Genomic DNA, 21,141 nt, shown 5'->3' on the forward strand with positions numbered 1-21,141 from the left:
TGCCCTTAAAGACTTACCAGTCTTGCCCTCAAAGCGGAACCCTATGCCCTGAAAGTCACCAACACTTTAAGGGCATCGGGCCAAAACGCAACATGCCCTTAAAGACTTACCAGTCTTGCCCTCAAAGTGGAACCCTATGCCCTCAAAGTCACCAAAACCCTTTTTAAAAAACAAGACCAGCCTGGGGGACCCTTTACAGACCCTTGAAGGGCAAGCCCCAACAAGGGGTAAAAAAGGGATTGGCGTCACCTCTTTAAAAGGGTGACGTCAGTGAAAGATTTCAGGCCTTTAGCCCCTAACTGGCCCCATATGACCCGATATTGGGGCCAGCTCTTTAATCCCACAAAAAGGGTCTGGTCTGGCCCCGTCGAGGGGGGCACAGTGAGAAGTCAAAAAATGTCGGACCCTACCCTGTCGACCCCTGGTCCCTTGGCAGTTTTACTGCATTTTCCACAACCCCCGAGGGGCTAAAAATGAACTACTATTCTATACTTGTTTTTAAAAGAGAGGTTAAAAAATAGTACTGAAATGCAAAAACATTCGTTAAATAATGAAAAATGTAAGAGAACAAAAAGGTTTTAAAAAATTAAACTTGTATGCATTATGTAGCAACATATAGCGGTCACCCATCCAAGGACTAACCACGCTCGATGTTGCTTAACTTGTTTGATCAAGAGATACATTTAGTATACTATTGTGCGATTGCACAATGTTAGATCGAAGGCGCCGAAGGGTAAGGACGTGTATTTTACAGAGAGTTTATTTGTTTATTTTAATATGCTTGTATTATAACGACAAGAAAAAAGAAAATCATTCAATAGTAGAATATCTTTTACATAGTTGTATAGTTAAACACGGTCAAGGCTATCAGCATTTCATTCTTACGGTAGGCATGTTTTTAAAGAGGATAAAAGCAAGATGTATCTATGCTTGTTTTAGGATGTCAATATTTTATATTTGGTATCTTTGTTTTAAGATATTATTTCTTATTTCTAATAAGTATTTCACTTCAACAGCTTTTCCCAAAATAAGAGAAAGCAGAGAAGCAAAAGAGGTAAGTATCATGAAATAGTACTATTTTGTTACATAAATACTTAGTATCAAACCCTTGATTTGTAAGTGTTATCACATGTAACATATTTCAGAATTGATCTATTTGTTTTCAAAAGTAATACTTACTTTTAATATTTAAAAATGGAGCGAACAATTGAAATTCGCGTATTACAGTTTAGTTAGGCTTTGAGTAATCGACCTCTAAATATGATGGCAGCTGCGATTCATACTTTTATCAAGGGATATAAATATGTTCCCTATAGAAAAATTGTAGGATGATAATATAGCTTTTGTAGATGTGCAGCCCGATAGTCATTTTGTCTCCACTCGCATGCATGCGCATGCACATGCGTTTAGTTTTTGGTACAAAATATTCAAAATCAGTTTACACAAGGGATCGATATGAAACCTTAACCCTAACCCTGAAAGTAGCAACCCTAGCCCTAAAAGTTACAAGCCTAGCCCTTAAAATAATATAATCCTAATTCATCGTTTGTATTCGATGTTCTTCCATCAAACAGCTACCAAGTCAAGAATAAACACGCTTAGAAAGTCGTATGACAAAAAGTGGGCGGAGTCCCGCAATCCCGCACCCGCAACACGTCAAAGTGCCCTTACCCTAACCCTAACCCCAAGTCCTTAACCCCAATGCAACGGACTTCAAATTTGACCAATTTCAAAGTTTTACTTCATTTTCCCCGATCCCCGAGGGGCTGAAAATGAACTAATACTCTATACCTGTTTTTAAAAGAAAGTTAAAAAATAAGAATCAATAAATATTACAATATTATATTGCCAAGCAAAGCGTCCTGCAGGGCACTGAAATGCAAAAACTTTCGTTAAATAATGTTTAGGAAAATAAGAGAACAAAAAGGTTTTAAAAAATATATAATTTTTTTTTTATACTTGTATGCATTACATGTATGTAGCAACATTTAGCGGTCACCCATCCAAGTACTAACCACGCTCGATGTTGCTTAACTTGTTTGATCAAGAGAGACACGTTTTTTCTTTTTGTTTTTGTTTTTGTTTTTATCTTTTATTGAAGAGAGACACGTAGTGTACTATACGCGATCGGCATTTCATTTGGATACAAGACGCCGAAGGGTAAGGACGTGTTTTTTTAACAGAGAATTCATTTCTTTATTTTAATATGCTTGTATTAAAAGGACAAGAAAAAAGAAAATCATTAAATAATACAATATCTTTTACATAGGTGCAGGGTATAGGGTGAAGGGTATAGGGTATAGGGTGCAGGATATAGGGTATAGGGTGCAGGGTATAAGGTATAGGGTATAAGATATAGGGTATAGGGTGCAGGGTATAGGGTGCAGGGTATAGGGTATAGGGTGCAGGGTGCAGGGTATAAGGTATAGGGTGCAGGGTATAGGGTATAAGGTATAGGGTATAGGGTGCAGGGTATAAGGTATAGGGTATAGGGTGCAAGGTATAGGGTGCAGGGTATAGGGTATAGGGTGCAGGGTATAGGGTATAAGGTGCAGGGTATAGGGTGCAGGGTATAGGGTATAGGGTGCAGGGTATAGGGTGCAGGGTATAGGGTATAGGGTGCAGGGTATAGGGTATAGGGTGCAGGGTATAGGTATAGGGTGAATGGTATAGGGTGCAGGGTATAGGGTATAAGGTATAGGGCATAGGGTGCAGGGTATAGGGTGCAGGGTATAGGGTATAAGGTATAAGGTATAGGGTGCAGGGTATAGGGTATAGGGTGCAGGGTGCAGGGTATAGGGTATAGGGTGCAGGGTATAGGTATAGGGTGCAGGGTATAGGGTGCAGGGTATAGGGTATAGGGTGCAAGGTATAGGGTGCAGGGTATAGGGTATAGGGTGCAGGGTATAGGGTATAGGGTGCAGGGTATAGGGTATAAGGTATAGGGTATAAGCTATAGGGTATAGGGTGCAGGGTATAGGCTGCAGGGTACAGGGTGCAGGGTATAAGGTATAGGGTATAGGGTGCAGGGTATAAGGTGCAGGGTATAGGGTATAAGGTATAGGGTATAGGGTGCAGGGTATAGGGTATAGGGTGCAGGGTATAGGGTATAAGGTATAGGGTATAGGGTGCAGGGTGCAGGGTATAAGGTATAGGGTGCAGGGTATAAGGTATAGGGTATAGGGTGCAGGGTATAAGGTATAGGGTATAGGGTGCAAGGTATAGGGTGCAGGGTATAGGGTATAGGGTGCAGGGTATAGGGTATAAGGTGCAGGGTATAGGGTGCAGGGTATAGGGTATAGGGTGCAGGGTATAGGGTGCAGGGTATAGGGTATAGGGTGCAGGGTATAGGGTATAGGGTGCAGGGTATAGGTATAGGGTGAATGGTATAGGGTGCAGGGTATAGGGTATAAGGTATAGGGCATAGGGTGCAGGGTATAGGGTGCAGGGTATAGGGTATAAGGTATAAGGTATAGGGTGCAGGGTATAGGGTATAGGGTGCAGGGTGCAGGGTATAGGGTATAGGGTGCAGGGTATAGGTATAGGGTGCAGGGTATAGGGTGCAGGGTATAGGGTGCAGGGTATAGGGGATAGGGTGCAGGGTATAGGGTATAGGGTGCAGGGTATAGGGTATAAGGTATAGGGTACAGGGTGCAGGGTATAGGGTGCAGGGTATAGGGTATAAGGTGCAGGGTATAGGGTATAAGGTGCAGGGTATAGGGTGCAGGGTATAGAGTGCAGGGTATAAGGTATAGGGTGCAGGGTATAGGATGCAGGGTGCAGGGTATAGGGTATAGGGTGCAGGGTATAGGGTGCAGGGTATAGGGTATAGGGTGCAGGGTATAGGTATAGGGTATAGGGTGCAGGGTATAAGGTATAGGGTACAGGGTGCAGGGTATAGGGTGCAGGGTATAGGGTATAGGGTGCAGGGTATAGGGTATAAGGTATAGGGTATAGGGTGCAGGGTATAGGGTGCAGGGTATAGGGTGCAGGGTATAGGGTATAGGGTGCAGGGTATAGGGTATAAGGTATAGGGTATAGGGTGCAGGGTATAAGGTGGAGGGTATAGGGTATAAGGTATAGGGTATAGGGTATAGGGTATAAGGTATAGGGTATAGGGTGCAGGGTATAGGGTGCAGGGTATAGGGTATACGGTATAGGGTATAGGGTGCAGGGTATAAGGTGCAGGGTATAGGGTATAGGGTATAGGGTATAGGGTGCAGGGTATAGGGTGCAGGGTATAGGGTATAAGGTATAGGGTATAGGGTGCAGGGTATAGGGTATAGGGTATAGGGTGCAGGGTATAGGGTATAGGGTGCAGGGTATAGAGTATAGGATGCAGGGTATATGGTATTGGGTGCAGGGTGCAGGATGCAGGGTATAAGGTATAAGGTATAGGGAATAGGGTACAGGGTATAGGGTGCAGGGTATAGGGTATAAGGTATAGGGTACAGGGTATAGGGTTAAGGGTATGGGGTATAGGGTGGAGGGTATAGGGTATAAGGTATAGGGTATAAGGTATATGGTATAGGGTGCAGGGTATAGGGTATAGGGTATAGGGTGCAGTGCAGGGTATAGGGTATAAGGTGCAGGGTATAGGGTGCATGGTATAGGGTATAGGGTGTGGGTATAGGGTACAGGGTATAAGGTACAAAGTGTAGGGTGCAGGGTGTTGGGTGTAGGGTATAAGGTACAGGGTGTAGGGTATAGGGTGCAGGGTATAGGGTATATGTTATAGGGTGCAGGGTGCAGGGTATAGGGTAAAGGGTGCAAGGTATAGGGTATAGGGTACAGGATAAAGGGTATAGGGTATAAGGTGCTATTTGTTGTAGGGTACATGGTGTAAGGTGTAGGGTGTAGAGTATAGGGTGTAAGTTAAAAGGTGCATGGTACAGGGATGTAAGGTACAGGGTGTGTGATATGGTGTAAGGTACGGAATATAAGGTACATTGTTAGGTAAAGGGTGCATGGGTTGTAACATGTAAGATGAAGGGTACAAGATGATGTGTGTAAGGTGCTTGGGGTAGGTGAAGGGGATGGGGTTTAGTGGTTAGGATACATGATATCCTCGACATGATAGAGTGTATGTTGTGCAGAGTATGACGTGTGTCCTGTACAGGGTGAACATGATACTGTGAATCTGTATAATTATACTAACATACCTTTAAATAATTGGACAAAGCCAGTAAAATAAAGAATAATCTCTAAAATGCTTGTACAATTACCTATTTTATATATACTGCTCTTGCAATAACTTATAAAAACATCTTCAATTATTAAGTACAAAGCTCAACATAGTGATAATACCGATCGGTACAATGCATGTTCAAATCACATTATATTGGGATAAACAACAATGAATACGACGTACATTTTTTGTCTACAAATTACCGTCACTCTGTGTTGTTTATCAGCACATATCTATAATATTCCTTTTATCCAAAACAACCCGTATTATCAACAATGGAAACAGCAATCTATATATTGCAAGCATTTACTATTTCTGATCAACTGAACATACCTTTCATAAACTATCTACAGAATTCATTTCGGTTCACTCCAAAAACACAAATCATCAACAGTATTGAAAACTCCACGTAATGACTTCAAAATTCATGTGATTATCCCATAATGCAATTGGTTCTATTTATATGTTCTTATTTCAAATTCGGAATTTGTCATCTATTTTTAGAAAAAAAATCAAACTAAAAAATCAAAGCGCTTGGTCTTCCTATAACCCTAACCCTAACCCCTAACCCTAACCCCTAACCCTAAACCCTAACCCTAACCCCTAAACCCTAACCCTAACCCTAACCCTATGCCCTCAAAGTCACGAAAACTTTAAGGGCATCGGGCCAAATGGCAACATGCCCTTAAAGATTTAGTCGTTTTTCACATGAAGTAACCAAGTTGCCCTGTAAGTAACCACTTTAGCCCTGATAGTAACCAACTTTGTCCTCAAAGTGGAATCCTATGCCCTCAAAGTCAACAAAACTTTAAGGGCATCGGGCCAAATGGCAAGATGCCCTTAAAGACTTACCAGTCTTGCCCTCAAAGCGGAACCCTATGCCCTCAAAGTCACCAAAAACTTTAAGGGCATCGGGACAAATGGCAACATGCCCTTAAAGACTTATCATTCTTGCCCTCAAAGCGGATACAGTTTCCATGGTGCCCGAGAGTGGGGCCAGCCCTTTGAACCACAAAAAGGGCATGGTCTGGCCCCATCGAGGGGGGCACAGTGAGAAGTCAAAAAATGTCGGACCCTACCCTGACGACCCCTGGTCCCTTGGCAGTTTTACTGCATTTCCCCCAACCCCTGAGGGGCTAAAAATGAACAACTATTCTATACTTGTTTTTAAAAGAGAGGTTAAAAAATAATACTGAAATGCAAAAACAGTCGTTAAATAATGAAAAATGTAAGAGAACAAAAAGGTAAAAAAAAATATGTATACTTGTATGCATTATGTAGCAACATATAGCAGTCACCCATCCAAGTACTAACCACGCTCGATGTTGCTTAACTTGTTTGATCAAGAGATACATTTAGTATACTATTGTGTGATTGCACAATGTTAGATCGAAGACGCCGACGGGTAAGGACGTCTATTTTACAGAGAGTTTATTTGTTTATTTTAATATGCTTGTATTAAAACGACAAGAAAAAAAAGAAAATCATTAAATAGTAGAATATCTTTTACATAGTTCTATAGTTAAACACGGTCAATGCTATCAGCATTTCAGTCTTACGGTAGACACTGAAGAGTAAGGACGTGTTTTTAGAGAGGATAAAAGCAAGATGTATCTATGTTTGTTTTAAGATATTATTTATTATTTCTAATAGGTGTTTAACTTCAACAGCTTTTGCCAAAATAAGAGAAGAGCAGAGAAGCAAAAGAGGTAAGTATCATTAAATAGTAGTATTTTGTTACACAAATAAATAGTACCAAACCCATGAATTGTAAGTGTTATTAAATGTAGCATATTCCAAAAATGATCTATTTGTTTTCAGAAGTAATACCTACATTTAATATTTAACAATTGAGTGATCAAGTGAAAATTACGTTGTACAGTTTAGTTAGGCTTTGAGTAATCGATCTCTAAATATGATGACAGCTGTGATTCATACTTTAATGAAGGGATATAATTATGTTCCTTAAAAAAATTGTAGGATGACAGGTTACAGGGTGTAGGGTATAACGTACAGGGTACAGGGTGCGGGGTGTTGGGTGTACGTGTAAAATACAGGGTATAGGGTATAGGGTGCAGGGTGTAGGGTATAGGGTGCAGGGTATAGGGTGCAGGGTATAGGGTATAGGGTGCAGGGTATAAGGTATAGGGTATAGGGTATGGGGTGCAGGGTATAGAGTATAGGGTGCAGGGTATAGGGTATAGGGTGCAGGGTATAGGGTATAGGGTGCTGGGTGTAGGGTATAGGGTGTAGGGTATAGGGTATAGGGTGCAGGGTGTAGGGTATAGGGTGCAGGGTATAGGGTGCAGGTGATAGGGTATAGGGTGTAGGGTATAGGGTATTGGGTATAGGGTATAGGGTGCAGGGTGTAGGGTATAGGATGCAGGGTATAGGGTATAGGGTGCAGGGTATAGGGTATAGGGTGCAGGGTATAGGTATAGGGTGTAGGGTATAGGGTATAAGGTGCAGGGTATAGGGTATAGGGTGTAGGGTATAGGGTATAGGGTGCAGGGTGTAGGGTATAGGGTGCAGGGTATAGGGTATAGGGTGCAGGGTATAGGGTATAGGGTGCAGGGTATAGGTATAGGGTGTAGGGTATAGGGTATAGGGTGCAGGGTATAGGGTATAGGGTGCAGGGTGTAGGGTATAGGGTATAGGGTGCAGGGTATAGGGTGCAGGGTACAGGGTGCCTTATACCCTATACCCTGTACCTTACACCCTGTACCTTATACCCTGTACCTTACACCCTGTACCTTATACCCTGTACCTTACACCCTGTACCTTATACCCTGTACCCTACACCCTGTACCCTATACCTTACACCCTGTACCCTATACCTTACACCCTGTACCTTATTCCTTGTGCATTTTCATACTGTGAATCTATCTTATTATACTAAGAAATCTTTAGATATTTGGACAAAGCCAGTCAAATAGAGGATAATCTCTAAAATGTTTGTGCAATTACCTATTCTATATGTACTACTTGGGCCATGATTTATGAAAACATCTTCAATTATTACGTACAGTGCTCAACATAGTGATAATACCGATCCGTACTATGCATGTCCAAAGCACGTTAAATTGGGATAAATATTTATCAATACCAGTACATGTACATTTTAAATGTCTACAAATTACTGCCACTCTGTGTTGTTTGTCACATATCTAAAATATCTTTTTTATCCAAAACAACCTGTATTAGCACGAATTGAAACAGCAATCTATATATTGCAAACGCCATGCAATGACTTCGAAATTCATGTGATTATCCTATAATGCAATTGCTCCTATTCATATCTTCTAATTTTAGATTCGGAATTTCTATTCTATTTTTAGAAAAAAATCAAACCAAAAAATCAAAGCGCTTGGTCTTCCTATAACCCTAACCCTAACCCTAAACCCTAACCCTAACCCCAACCCTAACCCTAAAACCCTAACCCTAAACCCTAACCCTAACCCCTAAACCCTAACCCTAACCCTAACCCCTAAATCCTAACCCTAACCCTAAACCCTAACCCTAACCCTAACCCCTAACCCTAACCCCTAACCCTAACCCTAAACCCTAACCCTAACCCTCAAAAACTTATCCTCAACCCTCAGACACTGATCCTAAACGCTTAAAAACTAATCCTCAACCCTCAGAATTTTATCCTCAACCCTCAAAAGCTTATCCTCAACCCTCAGACACGGATCCTAAAGGATTAAAAAGTAATTCTCAACTCTTATAAAATTATCCTCAGCCTTCAATTGCTTATTCTCATCCCTCAAAGACTTATCCTCAACGCTTAAAAATTAATCCTCAACCCTCAGAAATTTATCCTCAACACTCACTTGCTTATCCTAGACCCTCATACACTTTCTCATCCCTTAAAAATTAATCCTCAGCCCTCACAATTTTATCCTCAGTCCTCAAAAGCTTGTCCTCAAACCTTGGACACTTATCCTAAACGCTTAAAAACTAATCCTCAACCCCCAGAAAGGACCAGAGCCACAAACCCCATATTATGGCCCTTAAAATATATAAAAATGAAAGTAAGTGTTGAATAGGAGTATTGGTGTTATAAATATGTATCAGAATCCGGGGCTTAAAAAAACATGTTAGATTTTAAAAATAGGAGCACAACTAAAGCTGTATACATATTAGAACCGGATATGGTACCGTATTTCTGTCATTTCCCACCAAAAACTGGCTATTTTGTAAAGGTTTTGTTATACTGGTTTCATCTCGCCCAAAATATTTAAAGTATTTTTATAATATACACCTTTTCAATTGACCATAAATGCAAAAATATTTTAGGACGAGCTATGAGCACTATTTTTATTTTTTAAAAAACGATATTCCGGATTGCTGAAAAATATTACGGTTATAATGCGCTAGTGGTGGTAAACTTGAATTTTACAGAAAATTTGGCTGGTTTAAGTATCTTATGGAGAAGGAAACTACGTTTTTTATTTCGTGTCATGTATATGTACATAGGTCATTTTAGTTCGGTGTTTATTTTTAAAGCAAGGGAAATTCCCTCACCTAATAATAGTTTTCGGTTGCAGCTTGTTTTGCCCTTTTACTATAGATGTTCATTTTCAATACCTAGTTGTTTTCATCTTTTAAAGTCGTTCACAATACATCTTCATTGCATCGTTGCTTAAAAACTGTGTACAATTTTGGTAGTTTTACATTATTATCATAAACATTATCATTGAACGAAACGACAGTTACCGAAACTGTTAGGCCTAGTGACTGAAATGAACATGGCGGGGCGTCTTCTTTCACTTTGGGATATCGGAAAATATTCAGGCTTCACGCAAGTATTCTTGTATGGTACTGATATCATATCGAATAATTTTTGCTCTATTTATTTTACAAAAGTCTTACTACGCAGCTTTAGACTGTCAACATTCGAAATAACTGTTTTATTTAACCTAACTTTACGTACATTGGGAGCAAGTCCTTCTTTGATTTACAGTACATCCAAGTTTCGGGCTGAATATTAGCATGACCTGGTCAGGCAAAAAGGAATTCAAAATAACAGATTTAAACTACAACATGACTTACCATAGCATGCAGCATTGCCGCCAGTTAAATCCGACAGTAAATTATGTAAGCAATTCATAGATAGCGATCCACCTGTTATCGATGAGACATGACGTCATCTGTTGTAAGATATTCATGACGCATTTTATGCTTCGATAGGCGGATCAAGTAACCCCCATATGAAAATACTCGATATACTGGTTTTGTTTTGTTTTGATTTCACATATGATATCGTTGTACATGTCATGAGTTTTTTATTTTCTATTTTTATGTAACTTTACTTGTAAACAAAGACTGTGCGTTTTGTTTTGTTTGGGGGGGGGGGGGGGGGGGGGTAAGACAGTACAGCATTTATAAATTGTGCATGTTTGATTCCGTTGATTTTCAATTTCATGGCCTAGTTCGAAGGCCTATCAACGTATCAGTGTTCCATTGTCCAATGTAAAATTAGAAAAGGAAAAATAGTGTCGTCTTGGTTGTCAAGGAGGTGTGTCCCAATGCTAAGTTACATGTAAACAATATAAACAAATATTTTTTTCAGCGTGCTCAACAAATCAAATTGCGTGATACAAGTAAAATTAAATTATGACAGACGGACTGAATGCTATATTATATATGTTTTGCCAATTAATAAACTGGACATGTGTTGTGCCAATAAATATATCTTAATTTAATAATCCAGCCTACAATAGCAACAGGAAATTGTGCTTAAATTGTCCAATCTTCAAAACCTTAAATTGTGTACATGTGTGTGGTGGCGGTGGTGGTTTTCATCCACTCAAACTGTCCCAATCCCCCTCCCAAATTCAATTTCTTTAAGTGTGCAGTGGATAGATCGCCACATGGACCCATCCAAGTCTACTGTAAGGATGTTTTAAAATATCGGTTTTAAATGCAATTAGTTCACACACAAATATATATAGACAACATTATTTGACGATTTGCATTTTAGTTGCTTCTATTCAAACACGCTATACAACAGTACTGAATCTATAACTGAGAGAGAGAGAGAGAGAGAGAGAGAGAGAGAGAGAGAGCACCAGTAATTGTATACAGGTACGGGAAGTTTAATCAAATCTTAAATGTACAATATTATTCTGATTAATTAACCATTCCACTTCATTCTGATATATTTAATTTCTCTTTTTTCCATGTTAAAATATTCGGCTGGCGCGAGTTAGGACTGCCCTCCCCCCTCCCTTTTTTAAACCGATGTTACGTGCCTAGCTATCTAACGCCCTCTCAGTCAAAAATGAAATAAATATAAAATCTATATTACTACAACTTCATTGGATTTACTAGACTTTTTTTTACCACCGTAATACATGTTTATGCAAGCGGACAATCTAGGCATTTTAAAGAAAATTTCCATCTTCGATAGCAAAATGTGTTCAGCCCACGAAGAGCAGAATCGACCCAAAACCCATGGCAAGCGAAGATGATGTTTGCCCCCGTTTTCGGGTGTTATAACTGATATAAAAAAATAGTATGTTCTATAACTTTCATTCAGAAGACGGGTAAGTTCGTGAGTCACTGAATAAACAAAAAATTGTCCGCATTCTTATTTCAATCGCGTTGTCAACTGTACACTTTTTGATATTTGTACACTACCTGTAAACATGTAGACAGCAGATCTAAATCATCTAATATTCTTAATTACAATGAAAATTATACATTAAAATACATGTGGTGCACTAATATAAATGTCAATCTTTTAAAATAATCGCACAAATAAACCAATGCTTTTACTTGTCATTTTATGGTCCACATTTCTTTGAGCTGATATAATTCATGCTATTTACTAGTAACAAATTGAAATCAATGCCAATTTATACCATGTGATATTCGTTTGTTCATTTTCAAAGTCAAATGATCCTTCTCTTGGTGAACTCGTGCTGCTCGTGCTGTGAAACAATGTGCGACTAACACGTACAGGTGTTTGTGTACGGGATGTCGAGAATTTGGGCGTTTCATAAAGGTGTGAACGTCTGCGGGGAAGTCTGCATACGGATATATATCAATATCTTGATATATCTATATACAAGAAATAATCCCGATTTACAAACATGTTGAGGTTTCTACTTAGAGATAATTAAAATCCATTTAGTGACACTGTCCACTCTATATCTGCTTCAAACATATAAACGTGGAAAGTTAATACAGAACGGACGTCATAAGTTAAGGGTAATTAAGATGAATTGTTTCGAATAGCAAACTCCAACATGTAAACAATTTAAGTAAGTTATCAAATCAATATGGTAATTCTTTAAAGATAGACAGTGAAGGTACATTTTTAAAAATTAAATTACTATTTTAAATTTACAATAATATATATCATTAAATGATATGAATATATACAAGCCAACTTAATACAAGTCGCCGTTTTATACGTTTTAATTTTCACCCACTAATATTTCGCTTAGTATTTTTTTTTTATCACACGAAGGTGCACGGTGGCACAAAGGAGGCACATATGTCAGACCTCCGTGGACTTAAATGTCTACCTCGCTCAGACAATTAAGACTTCAGAGGTGCCGACAATTTTCAAGGTCCACCGTGTTTTATTTTTTAAAAAAAATAGTTTGAAACCTCCATTTTTGTAATTAGTTACTATAATAACTCAAGTTTAATCAAAATTATACAGTTGTCTCTCTCTTTTTTTTTATCCTCAATTATATCAATTTTAATGGAAGTTGATACAAATAGATATATATATGCAACTTGAAAATATAAACTCGTCTTTGAGATAGACGGTAAAACAATACTGTTTGCTGTGGTCCTTTCACTGCAAGGAATTTTAATTTTTGATCACGATTTTTCAATTACATGTATGTCCAATACAGCGGGGAAAAATTGTAGTGTTATGTAGTGGGAAGGGGGGGGGGGGGGTAATATATCACAAATTTAAACATCGTGATAGAAAATATACAAGTTCCTAGTATTTTAACAGTTGTGATTTACAATCAGAATAAGCCCAAAAAATATATATTAACCTATGCGTCCATTATTTGTGTATTACACTGTGATTCTCATAACGTCAACATCATGACGTTATATAGTTTTTCTGTTGAAAAACAACACAAAGTTTAAACGACTGTAAAACGAAAACTAGAAAAGATATTGTTATAAAATAAATTGTTCTATGACCTATAAATCCTAGAGCATCAACTGTGAAAGTCTCATTTATTTTGGTGAAAGGGCCAATTTTAGTACTTTGTGTCTCTGGTCCTTTATCCTCAGCATTCAATTGCTTATCCTCAACTCTCATACACTTATCCTCAAAGTTTACAAATTAATCCTCAACCCTCAGAAATTGATCCTCAACCTTCACTCTCTTATCCTTAACCCTCATGCACTTATCCACATCGCTTAAAAATTAACCCTCAACCCTCAGAATTTTATCCTCAGCTCTCAATTGGTTTTCCTTCACCTTCACACACTTATCCCCAACGCTTAAAAATTAATCCTTACCCTTATCCTTAACCCTCATTGTTGCTGGGTTATATTAGCGCGGAAGCATCATATTTCAATCAGCTATAGTTTAGCTGTAGAGGAGCTGGGGTAGAAGTAGGTTACGTTTATAGTGGTCCTGTACACATTTCTTATTATATATTATAGTTGGTGCTTCATTTTTCTTTCAGATTTGCATCAAATTTGTTTAACTATCTAAAGTAATGGATAAGTAATTGATTTTCTTGAATGTCATTCGCCTCACCGTATTTATCTAAATTATCTAAGATAACATTAAACTTCCACTTCTTGTATTGAAAGAGATAAATTCTTTTTAACTCTTTTTCTGAAATGGTGTATGGATAACAAATTTCTTGGCATTGAAAATACACTACTCATCAAGAAAAAAATAGAGTTTTATTGATAACTAGGATAAACAATTCACAGAAAGTAGTTTTAACAAAAATCAAACTCGTTTCATTGATTTCACTGATTGCTTTCTTTAGAGGAAGATAATAAATCAGTTATCGTGCAAGTCTTGGATCCCAGGGTAAATGTTGGAACAACATTTCCCTTATCACCAACGATGTCCTGTAAACCATAGCGCGACCAAAACAAACTTTGTGACAAAATAGGCGATGAAATGGTAAAGGCAGCATGAATGCTCACATCAGCTGCGTACTCATTAAAAGCATTTATTTTTATTGGACTTGAATGATCTCTATCACCAAATTTGAATGCAATGATACATATATTAAAATTTTCAATTCTGTGCATCTTTTGAAGACTTTTGTCGAGGGTGTTCAAAATAAATTCTCGGTCATCTGGTAAAGCATGCAATTTTCTTATATATCGGAAATTACGTTTTTCTTCATTGTACTTCTGGACAAACTTTTTTCATCCAAATTCATTATAGTATTTGAAAGTTGCTTTCTGAAATCTTCATAATAAGCATACTGCAACTTCTGATATCACGTCTGTTGTACTTAGGATAATGCAAATTTCCTTCTCTTGGTAAGAGAGTAAAGTGAAAATCAAAGCCATCCCCTTCTAAACATTTAAAACTTTTTGTCCATTTCAAATACTGCATACCGTCAGAATTTTACAACTGTAACGGTAAATGTTTTCTCAATATTTGGTATACATCAATTAAACTTCTCTCTCCTCTCGGTAATATACTAATATACGAAAACGGAGCAGCAATATCTGGAAAATTGTTGAGAATTCCTACTATGCCATCAATGTCCCCAGTGAAACGCAGCCACAGATCTTGGGCGATATTGCCTATTCTATAGTATCTTAAACACAGGGTTGAATCGCTTTTCAAGGAAGATTCAGCTTCAAAATTATTACTTTCAAACTCGGCAACAAGGCATTGCGTATTTTCTTCTGCAGTTGTTATCAAAACTTCTGTTTCACACATGTTAACTACAGAAAACTGAAAAAGAAAAATTTATACAAGTAAAAATTATAAGCAGATAAGTTCCGGTTCATCAAATTCAAATATTTCAATTAGTAATCACATGGTCAGTTACATTTCAAAGTCTCACAAGAATTAAGATAAAAAGAATACCTGATTATTTTTTGCCTATTCATATATTCGAAGAAACAAAATGGACGAATTCAACGCCAGAGCTTTATATTTATACTAATGGTTAACTCCGCCCACATACAACACGTGGTTTTCACTTGAAAGTGACGAGATGAACCTCCAAATGAACTCGTAATTATGTTATAACCCTAACCCTAAACCCTAACCCCTAACCCTAACCCCTAAACCCTAAACCCTAACCCTAAACCCTAACCCTAACCCTCCCTTTCCGATTTATGTAATCATACTGGAGCCCCTTGGATCCCGTGCAAAACGATAGAAAGTGCGGAAAACTGAAAGACAACGGACCATAAGTTGCTTGTGGACAGGAATTTTGGTAACTCTTCCCACTTGTATTTTTGAACGTCCAATGCCTTCGGTGTTTAGCATACTTTTTTTTTTTTTTTTTTTTACAAAATATTTAACTCATACATTCTGTATTATAAATATTATTACTGATCATAATAAACACAGACCGGAAGTCCTATCTACAAGCACCAGTGCGACGGACATATTCGGCAATGAACTTGTAAAACGGGGATGCGGATTGTGGCAATATGGATGATGCATTGATTTAATGAACAAGTGTTCTTAGCTTTGTGATGATATTCAAATCGACAAAGTATACGATATGTCGTAACAAAACAAATGATGACAAACATAGCACATTTCAAAGAAAAATGCTTTTGAATGTATCATTTTACCATACGAGTGTTTGTTTGCCAATACCAAAATGTGATCAATCTCATAACAAATAACTCATCTTTAATAAGAATCCGCGGCCATGAAAGCCGAGTAAAGGTGTGATGCAGCGTACAAGAAATGTGTGTTCTCCAGGATTGCTAATAATAACCCTACGTTTACTAATTGCGGTTTCAATCTTTGCATTGTGAAATAATGTCAAACTTATACGGTACCAATTTTGATGCACCAGATGCGCATTTCGACAAATAATGTCTCTTCAGTGATGATGTGAAATAACCACATCCATTTGGTAGAATGAAATATCCAAGAGCATTGTCGGAATGACAAGTCCAAAAGTATAGATTTAGATTTTTCTTCTTTTATTTGTAATGTTTCTCGCCATTTGGTTTGTTTTATGGCGGAGAGTTGAATAAAATTCTGAATATATAAAAACTAAGATACTGTATTATTTCTCTTTCTGAATGTTTTCAATTGAACATAACTTTACTAAGTAATGAGCTTGTTTTGTCAAGCAATGCGGATTTTAAGAAAGTAGTATTTCCTCATAAAGTCACTTAAATTAGAACAGCGTAAATTAAAAATTACCTCAATGATAATATAAATATCCGATGAAAAATATATTTGACAAAATAATTGAATTGGAGTATAGCCATTCATAATGACTGAATCAGACTTTATCTAGTGTGTCAAGTGTGTGAATAGCTTTTGTTGATACTTTGATCCCAAATACTAAAGTTATAAATGAAGTATATCAATAAATATTGCCAATACATGATCAAGAGTGGAGTAAAGTTATCTTTCTGGACAAAATGATCTATAGAAGAGGGGATATTTTCAGTTTCTTTTTAAATCTTTTTTGTAAGGCTATTGTAGATTTTATAAAACAGACAAGTGTTATATATGTAAAATGATTTTGTTATTTTGAATTCAAATGATATATTGATGTCAATGTCACCTTTTTTAGTTGTCATGGCGATGGACGTAACAAATGGATGCGAGGTGACCACAACAGGTACAATGATAAAAGAGTTAATTTAATAGGATGTCAACAAGATTTATAAAAATATATGTAGGTATCAAAATTCACAGTCTTGTAAAAAAAAAAAAACCACTTTCGGTAATTTCTAAATCCTACGATAAATTTCGTTTGTGGTCTCGTTTATAAACGATATTTGGAGCTATACAAAATATTACAAAACTAATGTATCAACTTACAAATGTTGTTTGAGAAATCATGAATAGGAATATATATGTTGTTTTTTGATAAATATATTTTCATTTGTAGAACTTACTATCTATCCAGCGGAGACAATAATTGATTGGACAATTGGGAAAACACTGGAGCTTAACTGTCAACCGACTGACGCTTCTAAAGTATACCATTTTCAATGGAAACATTATGTCGGCGTGGAAAATATTCTTCTAAGGACATTTAACACAGCATCTATAACGTTGTCAAACATGTCTTACTTGGATATTGGTAAATACCGCTGCATGGGTACAGCAGAAAAATGTGTACAAAAAGAAATCACCGTAAATGTTATGGGTAAGTTTGATTTTTAAAAAGAAAAATAATCTATTTATCATTGTGAAACACGGTATTGATAGTTATTTCCTCGCATACAGGAATGCCAGCTGTAGTACGGAAAACGGAACATGTTGAGATTCGTGATGACATGAAAATTACGTTTGCCCTAGATATTATAAGCTTTCCATCACCACATGAAAATGTTACTGTTGGTTTGTGTAATGGAAAGAAAAAGACCGTGTTCAATGTCAGTTGGGATTCAAGGTTACTTACAGCGAGAAAGAAGTATTTAGAATATAAAGTTCTAGGATACCAGATGAATCTGTCTATAAGTGTGGAAGCACTGCCTGAATATGGCTTGTATTGTGTTGACATATCCAATACGTATGGACTAACGTCATTTCATTTGTACGGAAATATCACAAACTCCCCCAACGATTCTACAAATGACGAAACATTACGTAAGTGATAGTTATCCAGATTGTATGGAAAGACATTTGTGGTGAAATTGTCAAAAATTATTTTTAAATTGCTATTAATGGATTAATATGATAATTACAGTGTCTTTTCTGCGTGAAAACATGACAATGGTTACACTCGGTGGTCTGGGACTTCTGATGTTTGTGTTTTTATCGGCAGTCGTTGTATTATGCAGGAAATTAAAAACTGGTAAGCTATATTTACAACAGTTTTTTCGTACATCACAAATTTCATGCAACGTATATCGTATATTGCAGTAAAATTCTCTTCATGTTGAATGACATTATATTTCAGTGGAGAACAGAAGGTAAGAGTTAGTTATATTTAAGATTTCAGTGATTGAGGAAATGCATGGTGTGCTGATGGCCCACGTTGCATGTTCACGACCATAGGTTCCCCAGGCCTTCCGAATGTCTGAGTATCCTTAATATGTGCAATAGAGAAAGACTTGTAACTCTTACTATAGGGGAACACATTTTGCAGATTAAAACATTCAAATAAAGACAATTTATACTGGATTCTGTATCTTTTGACTTGCATGGGATTTATCTAACTTGTTACCAATTTGAATGAAAAAATCCAGAGTGAATTAAAAAAAATTATACTACATACATATTAAATGTAGATATTAACGGCAAATAAACAACTCGACTTTATGACCGACGAGATGATTTCAGCTTCTCCACCGTCAACTATCCATATTTATATAACGATATTCCATTATCACCTGCATATGATGTATATATCTCTCAACTGATTCGATACCTAACAGCTTGTTCAGCGTATAGTCAGTTTCTAAATCGAGGCATGCTACTGACAACCAAGTTGATGGTACGGGGGTTTCTTAAGTCTCGTTTTGAAATCAGGTTAGTTCTTTAATTTTAAAACATCACTACACGGTGAAGGTTGCAAGATGTATTAAATTGCCGAAAAGAGTTTAAAATTTGGTAAATGTTTAAATTAATCATATGCAAGTCGAAAGCAACAACATATAATGTATAATGCCTTTATGTAATTAATTTTTCATTGCCAAAATTTGGCTACTCTGTAATAGGAGTTATATTTCTCTATATATCATAATATATAGAGACTCGTTTTATCATTTGATTCGAGCTTTTAAAATTCTAAATTGCACAATGGAAAGAAAGTGCTAATTTTTGTTTCCAGAGAAACAAAAAATATATCCTGATGCAAATATATGAAAAATATGATTATGACAAATGTAAATAAAAATGATGACCGTTATAAAAAGAAGTTAGAATTAGACCGAATAGCTTATAATAAATGTTAAATTGTCATTCTTTAGTGTGAAATGAATATTGTACACAATATCAGTCTGAGCGACAATGAATAATGAGTATATCTTTAAAATAAACCATAAGGTATATACTAGTATTTCATAGGGTTTGGATAGGGAAGTTTAATGGAAGAAATCTGTAAAATTTATACTAACGCTACTTGAAAAGTTAAGTGTCTATTTATGAATAAGTCAGAATGGATGAGCAAAATGTATTTCTAATTTCCTAAAAATAGACGGCGATCTTTATATACATTATATATAAATTCCGATGATGCAAGAAAATAATTCGCGAAAATACATTTGGTTTTATTTTCCCATATAAACTGTACATACATGTACATCTGTTTTAGTATCTTTAAATCGCATATATCGGTGTAATTTTCAAGTAAATTTAGATACAAACAAATAAATACCAGTATCAATATTATTTACCTTTTCCTCCGATATTACAAGCTTGATATAGATTGCCTGCTCTTTCACCAAACCTCAGTCACTGTATATGCAATAGCTAATTTCAATAAAACTTTCTGCATGGTCACCAAATAAAGGAATGAAGAAAAAATAAGAGAATACATAAAGCAAAATAAAGAGATGAATATATTTCTAGATTGTGTAAGTTAGTTCAGTTTAATACTTCCAGAGTGCCTACAGTGCTTAATTCAAATCCAAAGGGGACATGGACACCCATACCTCTTTCTGGGTCCATATCTCCTTCTCAGCCCATCAAAATGAGGGAACATAGCAAAACTATGAAGCAGAAACCCACTCGAGACCCTGTGTCGTGTCCAATGAAATCCTTTACTCTTCAGAACGTAGGAGTGAAAGGTAGGCAATTTCATACCAGCAGTGTCATTAAGTGGTTGACAGAACTTCACATTCAGTACTGTATGTTTATTTACAGACATGATGTATCATAATAAGGAATGTGAGAGAAACGAATCGATCAGAATGGACTCAAGGTATGGCTTTAGTAAGATAAAGGCTAACTTTGATTTTATGCTAATGAAATACAGTATGTTATATTACAGCTGTATTCATATGGTACTGAAATATGTTCTGTTGGTATTAACAGGGTGTACAGCTTCGGACAAAGTGAACCAGATGATTTTGAGTATGACGATAGCTTCTAAATGTTACTGCGTACAAATTTATTGTGGACAATGACTAACCTTATGACAGTGTATTCAGTTCTTTTGTGGAAATGACTTGCCTTATGACAGTGTATTCAGTACATACGTAGTTTGGTTCGCAGTTGTAACAAACAAGATTTTATTTACCTCTGATTTTATTATTTATTTTATAAATTATATTTGAAATGTATATTTCTTTCCTGTGTTATGTCATTGAAATGTTTAAACTGCATATTCTTTATATAACTCCTAAAATTTCTTATATATTTTGTGAACAAAGACTGTTACACTTAATGGTTGACAAATGAATCAGGGAGAATAACTTTGATCAACCAAACACTCTCTGCAACACCATATATTCATGAGAAAGTGCAAATAAACTTTCCTGGCCAGTATGACACAACTTTGCGGAAGACGATTACGGTGGAACATAAACCTATCAATGTCAACCTTTGTATACTGGATCTTTCAACAATTTTTAATGATCTGCAATATTCGATTGTTATGAGTTTGGTATGGTAACATAGGACCTCGTTCCCGATTTGAAGGATATCCTGTGTAAATGGTGAAACTGTGAAAAAATGGAAGTTGCATACCATATATAGATATTGCCTTTCTGTCATATTTTTACAGAATAATTAAGTTTTGATCGTAATGTTACCAAAGCCTTGTTAAAATGATCAAGTGCAAAGCACATAATGGATTCATAAAAACAAACCCTTTCAAAATACACAT

General features: G+C 36.6%; 1 protein-coding gene across 3 annotated transcripts; it reads left to right on the forward strand.

The window, feature by feature from the left end:
• Positions 1-6,769: 6,769 nt before the first annotated feature.
• On the forward strand, positions 6,770-20,596 carry LOC125680042 (uncharacterized). Of its 3 annotated transcripts, none has more exons than XM_056157135.1 (8): positions 6,770-6,897; positions 16,933-16,980; positions 17,254-17,514; positions 17,595-17,957; positions 18,058-18,165; positions 18,271-20,101; positions 20,178-20,235; positions 20,349-20,596. In XM_056157135.1, exons 2-6 carry the CDS (start codon positions 16,938-16,940, stop codon positions 18,285-18,287), a joined length of 792 nt encoding a protein of 263 aa, XP_056013110.1. In that variant the 5' UTR covers positions 6,770-6,897; positions 16,933-16,937; the 3' UTR covers positions 18,288-20,101; positions 20,178-20,235; positions 20,349-20,596. The 3 variants fall into 3 exon arrangements, with proteins under 3 accessions (XP_056013110.1, XP_056013108.1, XP_056013109.1); XM_056157133.1 differs by lacking the exon at positions 6,770-6,897 and adding an exon at positions 16,745-16,826; XM_056157134.1 differs by lacking the exon at positions 6,770-6,897 and adding an exon at positions 16,745-16,826 and having other exon boundaries at positions 19,903-20,101.
• The last annotated feature ends 545 nt before the right edge of the window (positions 20,597-21,141 follow it).

Source organism: Ostrea edulis, chromosome 2, assembly GCF_947568905.1.
Source record: "Ostrea edulis chromosome 2, xbOstEdul1.1, whole genome shotgun sequence".
NCBI lineage: Eukaryota > Metazoa > Mollusca > Bivalvia > Ostreida > Ostreidae > Ostrea > Ostrea edulis.